This window comes from Ceratotherium simum, chromosome 4 (assembly GCF_057802395.1).
Source record: "Ceratotherium simum simum isolate JZ-2026a chromosome 4, ASM5780239v1, whole genome shotgun sequence".
Classification (NCBI taxonomy): Eukaryota; Metazoa; Chordata; class Mammalia; order Perissodactyla; family Rhinocerotidae; genus Ceratotherium; species Ceratotherium simum.
Window position 1 is genome coordinate 47,608,284 of NC_141903.1, and position 17,147 is coordinate 47,625,430.

At 41.9% G+C, this 17,147-nt stretch overlaps 1 protein-coding gene across 2 annotated transcripts in view; it reads right to left on the bottom strand.

Annotated features, from left to right (window-relative positions):
• The window catches only part of GRAMD2B (GRAM domain containing 2B), a 67,912-nt gene that overhangs the window by 26,352 nt on the left and 24,413 nt on the right, over positions 1-17,147 (bottom strand). For both annotated transcript variants that reach the window (XM_087429860.1, XM_004420259.3), the window contains exon 2: positions 2,614-2,733. In XM_087429860.1, coding sequence (XP_087285986.1) covers positions 2,614-2,733 — 120 coding nt within the window. The remainder of the gene's footprint in view (positions 1-2,613; positions 2,734-17,147) is intronic.

Sequence of the window (17,147 nt, forward strand, 5' to 3'; positions counted from 1 at the left end):
TTAACAAATGTTAATTGAGTGGGGCACTGTGTTAAATGCCTTGGGGCACACAAAACAGTCTTTATCCGTAAGGAGCCTGTGCACACATCAAACATCTTTTAAAAAGGCAATACATGATTTAGCACCCAAACAATACATTTCATAGGAGTTACGAGGAGGTATCCAGACAATAAGTCCAACAGGAGGTAACAGATAAGGAGACCAATAGGACAAAGTGGGTTTAATGCATTGGGCCTAACAGGGTGAGCAGGAGTTGGATCTGAGGAAAAGAGAAACAGAACATCCCAGGGTGGGAAAATAGAAGAAGTGAAATCAGGATAAAAAAGAACATGTTTGGAGGTCAAGTCTTCCTTTGTTCTCGTAAGGGCAGAAGTCAGAGCTCCAGGACTTCTCTCTAAGGCGACTCTAGTCCTGGCTCTCCATTTCAGTAGATGTGTAAATCTACACATACCTGCAACCTAAGAGCTGAACACAGTCATTTCAAAGGGGTATGCATATATGATTTTATATATACAAACAAGTTTATGATATAATTATGTAGATTTTTTTTGTTTATTGGGGGAAAATGGCTCATGAAATCCATGATTCTACAATATGATTTCTTAGAATGAGGCTCAGTTAAAAAAACATTTGGTTCAAAGTGGATTTAAGAAGAATCTTAAGCAATTCAGGTGGCATACGGGTGTGACAGAGGGACAGAAATGACTGAAGTTAGAGAGATACCAGGCTCTGGTTTTCTCAGGTGGGAAAACGAGTATGTGATATCCTAGTTCCCTTCCGGCCCTGACAGTTCAAGTCCACAATGCTCAAATCACAAGTGGAAATACCTGTCAGAAATTCAAGGTATATAGATTTGGATTCAGCTACCAGCCTTTGAACCTATTCTCAGATATAAATTCCTTTAGAATTCTAGGGATTACGTTTTTTTTGAAATTATGAGAAAACATGTGTACTGTACTTGAAAATAAAATTATTTTCACAAATGTCAAATTTACCTATTATTTATACTATCCACTAATTTGAATTTATCACCTCCACTGATTCAAATTAATAAATGTCAATGGAATCACCAAGGCAATGATTAGATGTTTTGAAGAACGATGGACTGGACACAAATATGACAAGTAGGGCAGCTCTCCCCTTGATAATTTCAAGAGGCAGAAGCAGAAGGGGCTGTGGCATAGCATTGGCCTCTGTGGTGGAGGTGGGAGGGGTGCTTATTTACACAGTATTGATGTCGCCCAGTCTTCTCAACCGTGTTATTCTCACTTCCTACAGGTGACGATGAGCAGGACCAGAAGCCCAGTGCAAAATGAACATGTGGGGCCTCTTATTCAAAAATTAAGAATTTCCAGACAGCAAGAGCAGAGTATTAAACCAAGCACGACCTCTCAGCAATTACATAGACCAAATGCCCATGAAATTTAACACACATGCCCTGATGATGAGCATATCATTCTCATCTGAAGCCTGGGGAAGTTGGAGTAAAACCAATAGTGTTTTAAATGTGCCTCCTGTAGCCAGTCAGTAGTGGTGAAAGATACAAGAAACAACATGCTTTGTGCCTTTGTGCAGAGACTCATCTGGTGAGAGAGGCAGGATGCTCTCACAGGAAACAGCTCTAGAAAGAATGGTTAAAAGTGAGATGCGTCAAAACAGGCATGCAGAAAAGATGGAGAGAATTGGGAGTGATAGTTAGAAAAGAAAAATTTGGGGGAAGAGTGAAGACTTACACTTGGTCCTGAGTGAAGTATAGATTTGGAGAGAAGATACAGGCTGGGTGGCCAGAAAGGAAGGGAAAAGCAGGAATTATTTAATCATCCTTTAGCAGAGGCCAAAAGACATAGAAGGTAGCAGTTGTGACAGTTCTAATAATAGGGAGGAAGCAATCACTCCTCCTCTCCCATGGATAAGTGGCCACATTTACCTGTAATTGACCATTGGCTTAACCATTTTCTTTTAAGGGCTGAAAAGCAACTTTAAGTCCCTATTTCTTCCTTCCATGTGAAAGAAAGCACATAATTGGTGCCTCTGAGAGTGATGGGGACCATAGCTCCACATTGTAAAACTACCTGTCCCCTCATAGCCCCATGATCTAACGGACTCTGGCCCCGGGAAAGGGGCAGCCCCCCAAGACAAGTACACCCTGCATGGGGATCCCCGACGGGGTTCCCGTCTGCTCTTTTTTGTGGCTGCCAGGAAAGTGAGACCGCAGGTATACACACCCACAGGCAGAGCAGACACTCCAACCCGCGCCGGCCTCATGAGCAACCTGGCCAGCCTTTCCAGGTGCTTTCTAAATCTGCGCCAGAGACTGGGCCACTCTGGCTTTATCAGTTAGTAACATCAGTGCTTTAAGAAAGGAGCAGACATTCTGCAGAAGGCTAGGGCAGGAAGGAGAAAAGATGCTCCCGGGAAGAGATGAGAGAAAGTGGCAAGCCCCAGTGCCCAGAGATCAAGGAAAAACACTCCGCTTCTTATCCAGGGGTGTTATTTGCCTATAGTAGATAATCTTTTAACAACCACTATAAAACTAGAAACACTAGCTCCTCTCAGCAACTCCTCCTCCCCAAAAGGCCAAAAAGAACAAAGAGAGTCAACGTGAGGACTCACCGCAGGCAAATGAGTTTCTTCTGGTCTGGAGACTCGGCCTCACTAGACGGCGCAGGAGACTGGGCTGTGGAGGACCTGCAGACCTTCTTTTTCTCCTCCACGCCATTCTCAGCCTCTGAGCTGGAGAAGAAGGAAAAACGCTTCACCTTAGACATCCAGAGGGGGTGGACAGGAAAACGATGAAGTAACCTAGCTTTCTGGAGAGCGGAAGGATCTTCAGTCTCCACCAACAGGCTGAAGTCAACTGGGACAGCTCTGTCCTCTCCAAATCTCCATTCTAACCCTCTCGGCTGGCCACGCCTGCTTCAGCAGGTAAAAGTCCAGCTTTATGGTCGGGTAAACGTATGACCTGGCAGAAACTTGCTGGCTTCCAGGTCTGCGCCCTGTGGGCCCGGCGCTGCCCAGCTCTGCCCTGCCTACCCGGGAGCAGGGCGGCAGATCACCTGGAGGCTGGGAGGGCCCCTGCGCACATGTACACGCTCACGAGTGGCCTCCTGCCAGGTGTGAGCCTTCCTCTGGGAACTCCCACCGCCCTCTGTTTGCACTTCCCTTATGTCACTTATCACCTTTTGTTGCAGTTATATACGTCACACTTTGGGCTGCTGTTACTTTAACCAAGCACTTCTCTAAGCAATTTACAGTCTCTAATCTGCACAACCAGCCGGGCTAGGTAGCAACTATTACCCCCATCTCACAGATGAGGAAGCCGAGGCTCTCAGATATTGAATACCTTGCCAAGTTCGCAGAGCTAGTATCTTGGAGTTGGGATTCAAATTCAGGTCTGTCCATCTGGGAGGCCTTTGTGCACATACTCAATCTCATTCATATTTTCTCTCCCTCTTCCTCCAATCCATCCATCCCCCCAACCACATATCTATCTATCTAGCACCCTTATTAGTTCCTCAGTGTGAGAGTTCTAGGGGGGGTGAGAGTCTTATTTTTATATTGACCACAGGGTCTAGGATAGTGCTGGTATATATTCATGATCAATAGGCTCTTGGAAAACTAGGTCTGACCTTGGTGAAAGATGGAATGGAGGAGAAAGTCAATCAAGAGGCTCTGCACACTGAGCCAGGAACCAATGGAGACTGACCAGTGAGGTGGACACAGAAGTGAGCTGCCCCCATCTCAGGAACAAGGAAACCATTTCCACTGTGGGAAGAAGGAGGGGAAGGAATGTGGTAAAGGAGAATACATGCTGTTGTACATGGATCGGACCTTCTCTGGTGTCAGTCTGCACAGCAGAGAACTCACAAAACATACTTCTGAGGATGTGAGAACTCCATAGTTGCTGAGCATCAAAGAAGACATAAGAAAGCACTGCTATGACAGTTTAGCTAATTTTAATCCTAATTTACCACCCATTTGGTATCTTCACCTGCAAATGACTGCGCAGGCAGGAAATGTTATGGGTTAGTTTCAACTTTGTGGTTGCTTGCTTACCACTTTTCACAGCATATGAAAATTTCAGCCCACACTAGGGGTCCTATTGCAGCATCAAAATCAAGATCAAGTATATCTGACAAGATATCCGATTAATAATCCCTACGGATGGTTGATGCTCTCATCTTGTAGTTAACATTTCTCTTTTTCTAAGTAGATAAATATTCGAGCACAGAGCCCCAAACGGCTACTTCTTCAATTCTTCTCAAAGTACTTAAAGCATTCATGTACATTAAAAGGGCTCAGTTCATAACTGAATCGCATTATGTGACAAAAGGTACACGGAAGGCCTTCAAATATTAACAGCAAAACACTGCTTTGGTTTAAAAAAGAGGATTTTATTTAAATTTAGCATCAAGTTTAATTTATGGACTCAAAGAATTTTAGAACTGTTAAGGGGCCTTTGAGCATATCTCTGTCTTTTCCTTCTACTCCCCAAGACACACACATTACTCCTATTCTTCAAAAGCATCAGGCAGAAACATACTTGAGTCCCTCTTTAAGTAGGGAGACTAAGTGTGTGTGGAACTTCAATCATCCATCTCAGCCTTCATTCAAATATTTGCTGAATCTTATGCAGGATCAGGTTAAGACTTGGAGGCAGAGCTGTAGCTGTCCTGTACAGCACGTTTGTGTACTAAGAGCCACTTCCACTAAGAAGCACTCATAAGAAGGTGCCCCTGAGTTTGGATGTAGCCCTGGCAGACACAAGGTGCCCCTTGCTCTGGGCAGAAACAGCCCAGCACCAAGATGCAAAGCAGGCAAAGCTCGGCTAGATTCAGCCCCTCCTTGCCCTGCCCCTTCCTGGTCAGGCTCTTTCGTGCAGTGCAGGGCACTAGGAGCTTCCCCACGTATGGTGGTCCTCTTTCAGGGCCCCTAGCTTAGCACTGAAAAGATACGGTGCACGCCTCTGTATCAACTCCCCTAAGCAATGACAGAACATTCAGGTGTGCTCAAGTTAAAAATGGCTTCTTTCTAAACAGTCTCCACTCCACTTTTCCTTAAACTGGTGCTTGGTCTCCAGCACTGGTTCTCTCCTTGAAGGCCCTTCCCCAGGGTGCACATGCTTTACAATGTCTTCCAACCCAGTAGTCTGGGCTCTGCTGCTGCTGGCCTTATAACTCACTAGGCCCCTAAACAATTAATGCCTTGTACTGTTAACTTTTTTCTCCCAAATGTCTTACTTATCCAACTACTGGACTAAGCTCCTTAAAAGCAGGGGCATTCTGTGTTTTTTCACAGCACCAGCTCAGCACTGCTCACAGTGGTCATTAGTATGTGTTGATTGATGTGGGATTAATTCTGTAGTGTCTCAGAGAGGAAGTGCAATTCATCTATGGGCCAATTCAATTTTAGGTTTTTGTTTACTTAAAGATGCTATGGAAACTCAAGCAAGGGAATTCCGAACACAGGAGAGATTATTCCGGCAAGCACCCCTTCCCTCAGAGGTCTCGTCAGCAGCAGACTGAAACTATGTGGAATCCAAATGGCAGAGACTGGCCTGTTTGGGTGAGCAGAGTGTGGGAGGGGAAATGGAAGGTTTCTCAGTAACTTTAAAGTTACTGTCAGTGAAGCTGAACTCTCGCTGACAAGGGACATGAAATAACAAGTCTCATTTAAATCATGAAAATAAAGAAATCGGTTTTTTGGGTTTTGTTTTTTTAAAACAAGAAGACAAGTCCCTTTCAGGGATACTGACTAAATGAGTCAATTAAAAAAGCAAAACCAAACCGAAAAAACAACCCTCCTCTTTCAACAAATGTTTATTGGAAGGGTCCCTGCTGGCAGGGCAGGATGCTCAGAGCCAGGCGGGCAAGACAGATGAGTGAGTGACAGTTATAAGTATCCATAGAAACAGAAGAAGGTGCTGGAAACACAGGATCAACCTTCACTTGGCCTTGGCAAGTTATTTCTTCTCCCATCTTCAACCTAATTTCAGCATCAGTTACGGGCCCTGAAAGCTTTTCAGTAGAAATTTCAGAGCAGTGAGACAGATAGTCATACTTATATCAACCAAGCCTGACTTCACCTATTTGGGGCAGCATTTTTATGAAGAGCTAGGAAGTGCTGGTTTCAATAAGACACTGCCACACACTGTTACACAATCTATAAATAAAAAACAGGTTGGACAATCCCTATCAATAGTCTAATATTTGTCAATTTCCAGACCTCATTAGTCTGTTGACGACTTGATTCGGATTTCACAATTTTTCAGAATTAGAATTCTTACATAGGGTCAACTATCATTCCTCCCAGAGAGTCTCTGTGAGTTTAAGGTGAACTCAGCACTACTTTCTCCTGTCACATCAACCTCCCAGGCCCTTGGTCCCTCCTGATGACAATATGTTGTATTCAGGCATCATTACATGCAAGGCAAGTAAGTAGCTACTGGGCAGAATGAAGATTAAGTTGCATGTCAGGTAAATGAAAACAAGTGCCTCACTATGGTTCAGTCTAGGAAGCTGTGTTCCTTTCCAATTATAGTGGTGAACCCCTGCGTTTGAGTCTACCTTCAAGTTAAATTCGTTTAAGTTAAGGCATAAAAAATGTCACTATGGGGTCAGTCCAGTGGTGCAGCGGTTAAGTGCGCACGCTCTGCTTCGGCGACCCGGGGTTCACAGGTTCGGATCCCAGGCATGCACCAATGCACTGCTTGTCAAGCTATGCTGTGGCGGCATCCCATATAAAGTAGAGGAAGATGGGCACAGATGTCAGCCCAGAGCCAGTCTTCCTCAGCAAAAAAAGAGGAGGATTGGCATCGGATGTTAGCTCAGGGCCAATCTTCCTCACCAAAAATAAAAAAGTCACTAAACTCCTTTAGGGTGGTATAGGTGAGGGTAGTTTTAAATCCACTATCATTAAAAAAAATCCCTGATCACCATTTCCTAAAACCACAGTATTGACCAACAAAGGTTTAGAAGTGACTTGAAGATAGGGTATGTTCCCTACAGGATCTGAAAGGATAAAATCCTAGAAATGGAAGTGTCGTGATGAAGGCTAGGTCTGAGAGAGCAGAGTGTTGCTGAAGCCCTGTGCTGAAAACTAGGCTGCAACTGGAACTGCCAAGACCGGGGGCCTCACAGACTCTTGTTTTTGGTGTGTTGCCTGCTCAGTGACTCCATGGCTGGCAGGCAAGGGCGGCAACACTTGGGAAGCAAAGAGATGGGCTATAGGGACAGAGGAGGGCTCTGGGACTGCTGGGCAGCAGCCGTAGTACAAATAGAGACATCATGGTAACCAAAAGAAGGAAGCAGAATGGGATGCAGATGGTGCAGGAGTGGGTGATGGAGACCAGGACCTCTCCAAGACCCCTCAGCCTCTCCAATTGCAAAGTAAACTCAGAATCTCCCAAACTAGATTTTTACAAGTCAGGAAGAAGAGTCTTTCATTTACAATTCTGATATATCTTTGTCTAAAAACTTTAAATTGTATTTATCTATCTACGTATTTATTTCTGAATAGGCACTAGAAGCATAAGTACACAATTCATAAGTGACAAATGGAAAAACAAATCTCCCTTGTACCCCTGTTTCATGGTGGCCCTGTTTCTGTCCGCAGAGGCCCCTACTGTCCCCAGCTCCTGTGTGTCTTTCCAGGGAGAATCTGTGCATGAGTGTGTGTATTTTTTTAAACACAAACGATAGCATGCTATTCTATACCTTGCTATTTTTTTTTTTTTAACGTATTGTATCTTGGTGCTTTTTCTGTATGGGTACAAATAGAGCTTCCTCATTCTTTTTAATGATTGCATAGAGCTCCACTGTAACGGATGAATTATAATTTAACCAGTTCCTTATTGATGGGAATTTAGGTGGATTTCAGTCCTAATACAAATACAAACAACATTGCAACAAATGTCCTTGTATGTTTATTATGCATGTGAATATATCCATGTGATAATTTCCTGGAAATGTAACTGCTGTGTCAAAACGTAAATAAAATAATTTAAAAATTGTATAGTTATTGCCAAATTGCCCTTAGTAGAGGTTTTGTGATCCATGCCCACAATATATAGTTTACACATTCTCACTAATTAAATATTAAATTAAAAAAAAATCAAAGTGCCTAGGAAAGCACTTGGCACATAGAATAACAATAATAATTTTAATGATGATTAACGTTAAACTTTTTGAGCTTTGTAAATGTGAGAGGTAAAAAAAAAAATCCCATTATAGTTTTGATTTACATTTCTCTTACAAGTAAGGTTGAGTATATTTTCATAGATTTAAGAGTGTTTTTTTTTATTTCCTGTTTTGTGAATTAGCTGTTTGTATGTACATTTTGCCAAGTTTTCTAGTGGGCTGTTGATTAAAACATTTATGGAAAACAATTCTTATCATACTTGTATCACCAATTCTTGGCATCATAGAATTGACTTTTTTTGTGTGTGTGTGAGGAAGATCAGCCCTGAGCTAACATCTGCCAATCCTCCTCTTTTTCCTGAGGAAGACTGGCCCTGAGCTAACATCCGTGCCCATCTTCCTCCACTTTATATGGGATGCCGCCACAGCATGGCCTGACAAGCGGTGCGTTGGTGCGTGCCCGGGATCCGAACCGGCGAGCCCCGGGCCACCGCAGCGGAGCGCAGGCACCCAACCGCTTGCGCCCCCAGGCTGGCCTCTAGAATTGACTTTTTAAATAAATAATCATAAACATTTAGCAAAGTTAAGTGGATATTAGGGGTCAGCATAACATTAAATTAAAACATTAATGATAAATTAACTTTTTTTCCTTGATAGGCTATGGCAGATAGAAAAAAAGGCATGCCAAAAACAGTATTCTTTGGCATCAGCAAAACCTTAAATGAAACCTGACAGGCTTCCAGTTCAAGAGAGAGAACAGGAGCACAAATGTTTGCCTCTCCTTTCTGAGGCCTGTTAAAATGATTATTTATAAAAGAAGTAATAATCCTGCTTACAATAATGGAGGAAATCGTCAACAGGAGAGTGATTTCCCAAAATTTCTAGAAAATGGAAAGTAGAAAGTAAAGTACAATATTAACTCACACAGCAAAGGAGCGAAAGCCGTAGTTCAGAATATTGGCATCAATGGAAGATAATAGTGATCTGTTTGTCAGAGCCCAGCGAGGTGCTAGAGGAGGAGGATGTAAGAAGTTGCCAAAACCATTAGATTAAATTAAAGGTGTGTATATGTGAGAAATCTTTGATCCCCTCCCCCTTGCTTCCAACCCCCATCCTCGGACCTAAATAGCAGGCAGTCAGGTACTTAGCCCACGAGGGAAAAATATCAGAAGGGCTGTCAATTAAAAACTGGACAACTTAGGTGCAGAAAACCAGGGTACCTAGTATGGAGGGTGGAGCCCAGAGTGAACCCCTTCTCATCCTTCCATTTGAGTAAGGTAGACCCCAGGCTACGTGCTAGCTCCCTATTCATATTCTTCCAAAGCTACTCCAGTCTCTCATTCTTTTTTTTTTTTCTCTTAGTCCCTCCTTCTTAAGTATGAAATCACAACAAAGATTGCCAGACCCTTGGAAAAAACCTGAAGTGGTAAAGAAAAGACCAAGATAAACCAACAGGGAAGTAAAATCCTTAGGAAACTGACTTCAGAGAACAGAAACAGACAAGCAAACAAGAAAAACAAAAACCCAAAACCTTCCAATTAATATCTTCAGCTACAGAAGAGAGTACCCATAAAACAGATCACAATATTATGGAAAAGGAAACCTTCCTTGACTCCTCACTTCTCTCCGAGTCCAAATCCTTAATACCCTACAAGGCATCTGTGACCTGCCCTGTCCGCCCCTCTGATCTCTGACCCCCTCCTCTTCATGCTCCCATGGGAAAACCTGTGCTCTGGCTGTTCCCTCAGCCCGGCATGCCCTACCCCATAGATCCACGTGGCTCCCTCTCCTCTCCTTCAGGTCTTTACTCAACTGTCACCTTCTCAATGAGACCTGAATATTTAACCAAAGGGTTGGAAGATAGCATCAAGATACAGAAATTCAAAAAGAGAAAAAGTGAGAGGGAAAAACAAGACATGGGTAAGCCAGACACTTCTATATCAAATGAATAGGAGTTCTAAACAGAAAAACAGGAGAAGGAATTATTAAAAAAATATATGAATGGTGAGAAGGTGAAAGAAGGGCAGAGGTTACTAATTTTTTATCCTAAAAAGTAAGGAGTTAAATTGATTTAACGAGAGCTTTAGGTTGATGTATTATTTGAAGAGATAAATGTGTGAAAATAGGAACTAGAAAGAGTGATATGCCTACTTAACACTGGGAGTAGGAAGAGAGGGACACAGGGAGTTAGTGTGAGTTGATTCTTATGTTCCATCAAAACAGCAAGTTGAGAGATAAGGTTTAGAATTAATAAGAGCAGGATACATACATTTTTATAGATAATGAAGTAACCACTACAACTAAAATCAGATACAGTTAAAAGAAGCTACTGGGGAGGCAGATAGAGAATAGGAGAGGTGGGAAGATGTCAAGAAGATGTAGAAAAGATGTAAAATACAGTGAAGACCAGAAAATTGGTGGATTTACTATCTTCAAATGTTTGAGTTCCTACTATGTGTAAAACATAATGCCAGACGCTATGCTCTCCAGAGACTTAGGCTTTACTGAGAATGTTAGTTTAGCACATAAATAAAGCACAGTACAGGTTGTAAGGGAGATCTGCCATAAAGAGAGTGTCCTGGGAATTCAGAAATCTCTTCTAATTGTAAAGAGGAGAATCAGGGACATTTTGTGGAGGAAATAACAATGACGTTGTGTGGGGGTGGGACAATATATCTTCTCTAATTTAGCAGACAAATATTATAACCGTTAGAAACACATTTCAGTACAAGAAACCAGAAGTGTAAATTATATTTCTGTTTGTCCTATAAAACAAGAAAACAATTTCTTTGGATGGAAAAAATCAAAACTTTCCATCATCGCACTGTAGTCATCTATGCCACCTCTCTGCCCAAAGAAACAATGTATTTATGCAAAGCTTACTGTGGAAAGATTGATATTTGAGCTGGACAACTTGAACTTGTGGAGATACCAAAAGGGCATGAGAAACACAAAGAAAGGCAGAAGCGAAAACATGAGGACAGAGGAGAGTCACACATGCACGAGGAATCTAGCAGTTTGGTTTTCTCTGGAGCACAGGCATCAGAAAGAAACAGAAATTAGGTTGTTGTGAAGTTTGATTCCTAATAAGAGAGGGCTGCTTTTAGAATTCCTTGGTTGGCAGTAGGGACTGACTGAAGATATTTAAACCAAAGGAATGAAATGACGAGATATTAAGTGCCCACCTTTCCCCACACATATATCATGAGGGACCTGATGAGATTCGTGCTTCTGGAGGATTATACGCATCAGTGTACAAAAACAGGCCGTGGGGGAGTGTGGAGGCTGGAGGCAGATAAGGGAACAAGATTGAAGGCAAGAAGCAGAGACTGCATTGGAGAGAGAATCCAGAGAGAACACCAGAACAAGTGCAGAGAGCAAGCAATGGAGAGGAACATCCAAGATAACCCCAAGGTTATCTGGGGGATGGAGAAGACAGCATTGCCACAAACAGAGGGAACACAAGAGGAAATGTAGTCTGGTGGGAGGGATTTTGTGAATCTAGTTTTAGATATAATAGACACATATTTTTAGCAGATATAAAGCTGTATCTAAAAAACCAAAAAAGCTGAGAACAACAACAACAAAAGGAGTAACTGACTTTGCAGAGGAAGGATTCTGCCACTTAGAAACTATTTCTGTTGAGTCCTAAGCACATTGCCATGGCAAAGAGTAATACCTGAAGCTCAGCTGCCATACCAGGGCTGGAGGAATGGCTTAGCACAGGCCACCAACAGGCCCCAACACACCTTGTTTTTCTAATGTTCTTTTTTTTTAGTGAGGAAGATTGGCCCTGAGCTAACATCTGTTGCCAATTTTTCCTTTTTTTGCTGAAGAAGATTGGCTCTGAGCTAACATCTATGCTCATCGTCCTTTTGTATGTGGGACGCTGCCACAGCATGGCTTGATGAGCGGTGCGTAGGTCTGAGTGCGGGATTCGAACCCACAAACCCCGGGCCACCAAAGCAGAGCACGTATGTGAACTTAACTACTACACCACTGGGCCTGCCCCGCAACACACCTTTTTAAACTGGTCTCACAGAGCTCCCCTCTGTTCTCATTAAAACGGACAAGTTACTGTCCCATGAATAATCAGGCGAATCACTCCCACCTTTATATCTTCTCCTAATTCTGTTTTCCTAAATCACTGCTTTTCTTTCAAAGCCTAAGACAACTCACATAACTCCAAAAAGCATTTAACTGTCAGGATTCTGATTCTGAAGGGACAGAAACCCAACTCAATCTAGCTTATTTATTTATTTATTTATTTATTTATTTAAAAAAACAATGCACAAGGGCTTTTGTGACTGCTTTAAGAGGAAGTCAACAGTAGAGAACAGCTGCAGCTGTAGACGTTCCCCTTCAACCTCGGGAACACACAGCCGTGATCTCCAGGGTCTCCCTCTCCAAGTCTTCTGGGACATCAATGCCCGATTCATTCTCCTGAGACATCGCCTCCATTATGTCATGCCACTGCTTCAGAACCAACAATGGCTTTCTACTGAGCATCAGACTGTGGCATCTGGATACGAGCCAAGACCCTCCAGAGTTTTGCAGTCTCCCTCTACTTTTCCAAAAGAATTCTCCATTCCAGCCATGTTGGTCTTCTCACTGCGCCTTGCTTACATCATGTTCCATCCTCCCTCTGTGCATTGGCTCTTGGTTCTTCTAACCTGGAATACCCTCTCTGCTCCTTCCTAACTACCCACAACTGTTCATTGTTCCATGCCCAGGACATGTCTGGTTATATACCCTTTTGATATTCGCCCCCATTTCTTTACTTCCAATGTCTGGATACAAGAAATTGTGCAATTAATAGTTGTTGACCAGGCAACTTTGAGTATATCTGCAGTACAGGATAACAACCAGCATTTAAAAAAAGGGCTTGGCCCTAAATTATATCTCAAAACCTACATAGTAAACTCCTTTCCAAGTGTGACTTACACTTCCACTGGAAGAGGGCCATGTTGAAGGTCGGAGTGGGGAGAAAAAGGATGTTTTTTTTCACTGTCTCTTTCACTGAATCAGCATCGTGTACAAACTTACTTTTTAAGCTGATTATTTGGGGCCGGCCCAGTGGCGCAGTAGTTAAGGGTGTGTGCTCTGCTTCAGCGGCCCAGGGTTTGCAGGTTCGGATCCTAGGCACACACTGACATACCGCTTGTCAAGCCATGCTGTGGTGGTGTCCCTTACTTACTTATTTATTTATTTATTTATTTATTTATTGTGAGGAAGATCAGCCCTGTGCTAACATCTTCCAATCCCCCTCTTTTTTTGCTGAGGAAGACTGGCCCTGAGCTAACATCCGTGCCCATCTTCCTCCACTTTATATGGGATGCCGCCACAGCATGGCTTGCCAAGTGGTGCGTCGGTGCGCGCCCGGGGTTCCGAACCTGTGAACTTAACTGCGTGCACTTAACTGCTTGCGCCACTGGGCCGGCCCCCGGTGTCCCATATAAAGTAGAGGAAGATGGGCATGGATGTTAGCCCAGGGCTGATCTTCCTCACAAAAAAAATAAATAAATAAACTGATTATTAGTTAGGTGAACAAATATCTGAAACCATATGGATACTTGAACAGACTGTCTTCATTTTTAGAAAAAACAATCATAAGTAAAATCATAATCAAACTAAATAACTTCTCAGCAGTGGTATTTTGAGGCCAAGCACAACTGGAAAACAACAAAGGAAAATCAGAAGAAAATGCATCAAGGAGGCAGCAATTGAATTTTTCAATTTCCAAGAAAAGTAGATTGATGCTGCTGATAGTAAGTGCCTTTTTGTTATTTACACCCTCAGCATGTAAATAGTATTTTGTATGTTGCATTGCTCAGTGCTAACAAAATTTCTAAAAATATATATTTAATATATCTCCTTCAAACTAGAATATAATCATCTCAGGTGCAAGGACTTTAAATATTTTTTCTATTTCTATCTCCACCCCTTTGAAGTTGTTCTTCCACAGCAATGCTGAATGTCAGAATAAGCTACTTTTCATAAACCTAAGGTATATTAGAGGACATCTATTTAATTAAGGCTTTTGGCTTGAAGGATGTGATTGGGGAAGAATTAGATTTTAAAAGTAGAATGAAAAACTTACCAAAACAGAACGATAGGAATGCAAAAGAATAAGGCATGACATCCAGGAAAAAATATTTAAAGTACAATATTAACAAATCTTCAGCTATTATGGCAAATATTCAAAATATCATAAATATCAAATAAGATTAAAAAGACCCGCAGGCATTTAGAAATAACTATAAATTAGATAACTATATCTAATATCTATAGATAAGCTATAAACTAGAGTATGGAGAGCAATTGGGTCATTGGGAATGCTTTCTTGAGAGGTAATACAGACAAAGAATATGCCATGTGATAAATTAAAACAGCCAGTTGGAATTAAAGACAATTCTGAATGATAAAATGAAGCAAAGCTGTTTACATAAACTAGACTTACAACCGGTCAAATTCACAAGTGTGCCTATTGCCCAGAGCAGGAACTGTAGAATCTCAGGATAATTAAGAAGCTTTGGGTAGGGCCATAACTAAAAATTTCAAATGGGAATCTGGTCTATTTCTAAGCACCTCTACACCAAAAGAGATCCTATACCCGTGATAAATAAAAAATGTTAATGCCTCCATTTTGGAATTTCAAGAATTAAGTGGGGTCCATCACAGAGACTATCAATTTGGAACCCCATTTTAAAGGAACAGAGGACCAAGGATTATACAAAATTGGGAGCATGAGGACTTTGGGCAAAAGTGATAAAAAGTTACAGTATGCAAAGAAGGAGAAAGGAAAGACAAGTAACTTGTATATCAGGAATGCCAGAGAGAAGAAGGTGTATATAGTATAAGAACCTGAGAGGTGAGTAGAATGATAAGGAATCGGGCAGCTGAGGTGCTGCACTTACAGATGGAGGGATGAGCTGAGGAGTTCCGAATTTATGAGAGAATAACAGGGTCCTGCCAAGGTTTCCTGAAATGAAGCACAGCTTTATGAAAGTGGTAATCCTGAGAAAATTACTGTGTATTTTCCGAAACATGGGTACTAGAAGAGAGTAATGGTAGGGAGACCTGATTTGAGGGACTCTTCCAGGACAGAGAAGGAATGAGGACCAGGTGTAGTGAGAAAGGGAAAGAGGAGGAAGTAGAGACACCCTAGAGTGAGACAGCATAGTAAACTTTGTGGGCGGAACATTCCAGTACAAATTCCTCTTGCAGTAAATTTCATTTCTCTTGTTACTATACCTATGACAACTTTTATTCAGCGAGAGAGAAGGGGAATGGATCATGCCAGAATTACTCGTATCTAGCCAGAAGGGAATATTTTACCTATTAATAGCACAGTAATATTTAAAGGTTAAAAAAGAAAAGACTTGGGAATAGAAAACGTCTGCTGTTGTTGTGAGGAACCCCCGTCCCCATGGAGACGCGCTGTGCTGCTTTGGCCCTCAGCTGTTGAGGAGGCACTTGGACTTGAAGCATTGGAGAGATGAGTGGCCTCCCGCCACCCTGGCTGTCATCTGTGAGGACTAAAGTGCTTTCTTTCCTCTTACACCCTTCATTTCCTGGAACTCTGTCTTTCTGTTCCATGTAGGAAAAAAAATAATAAAATCAAAAGCCAGAGAGCTAAAAGAGCGAGAACATGGGCATTGCAGCAGAGTGAAAAGTTGCCACGAGAGTCCAAAATACCACCAGAGAGAGCTCCAGACACCTGTCTCTCCTTTGTTTCTCCCCACACAACTTGGCATTACCACTTCCTCAGTCTCCTGTATTCGGATCTCATAGTTCAGAATTCTGTGTCTATGAGGACAGCTCAGGATGTTCACAGGGCGGCGCCATACAGGGATTTCCCAGAAGCCAGCTGGAGAGCTCATGCCACATCACCCCCAGGAATCTAAACGGGCCTGGGACGTTATGGATGTCATTCATACACATGAAAATCCTCTTTGCTTAAATGCCATGTATTATGAAAACTCAGGAGTCCTTTTCCAATGAAAAAGTAATGGAACTCAACTTCTAGAGAAGAAAGGTATTATTGCTTTTAAAAAGTGGGCTATCTATAGATTAGAGCAAACAGTTTTCTGTAAAAGGCTTTGGTTTAACCAAAAGACTTCCAAACTAGTTACACTTCCTTAAGGAAGAACAGTTCATGCTGTCCTATGGCAAAAAAACAAAAAGAGTATATTTTTAGTTATTTCAAGTTGTGAAGTTTCAAAAGTGTTAATGTAACTCACTTATGAAAGTAAACCTGTTTCCTGTCTCTTATCTGCATTTGTTTCTCCCCAGAATCTATCCCTGTGTTTTATACATATTAGTGTCGACGATATGGAATCATTCCACATTATCATTATTTATATCATACTATATCATATATTATTATAATTATTATTATATATCAAAACATGGAATAATTATAGAACTAATAACTCCTCACTGCTGTTGAAAAGAAATGTTTATCCCAATATTCTGAAGACAACTAACTTGCACAGGATAGAAGAATTAGAATTAATGTAATTTATAAATGACAATTAGTTCCTCTTTCAAGGAAATAAGCGGTAAGCCTACATCGATTTTATTAAATCTTAAATCTGACATCCTTATTCCCTGTCCTTAATTTTTCCCACCACAAATATGCATTTTCTCTACCAGTGCTGAAAATATATTGCTTTGGAAAATATCCGCCTCTTCCCTCTTCCTCACCACTCCTGCCTACTGGATTTTCCAGATGACTTTACACTTGCATTGCTGTTCTCAAAGAGCATTCACACCCATACTACAATACCATACTAGCCCTCATGCCAATCTTATGAGGCAAGTATGTAAGACAGGTGTTATTCAGATTTCACAAATAAGGAAACTAAAATGCGAGTGTGAGGGACCACACAACAATCTGAGTGACTGGAGTCTCCTTTTCTCGCATACTTGGACTCTCTTCCACCAAATCCAGTCAGACACTAAGACCTGTGGATTTTGTTGTTAGTGCTCTTGAGTCAATTCCAA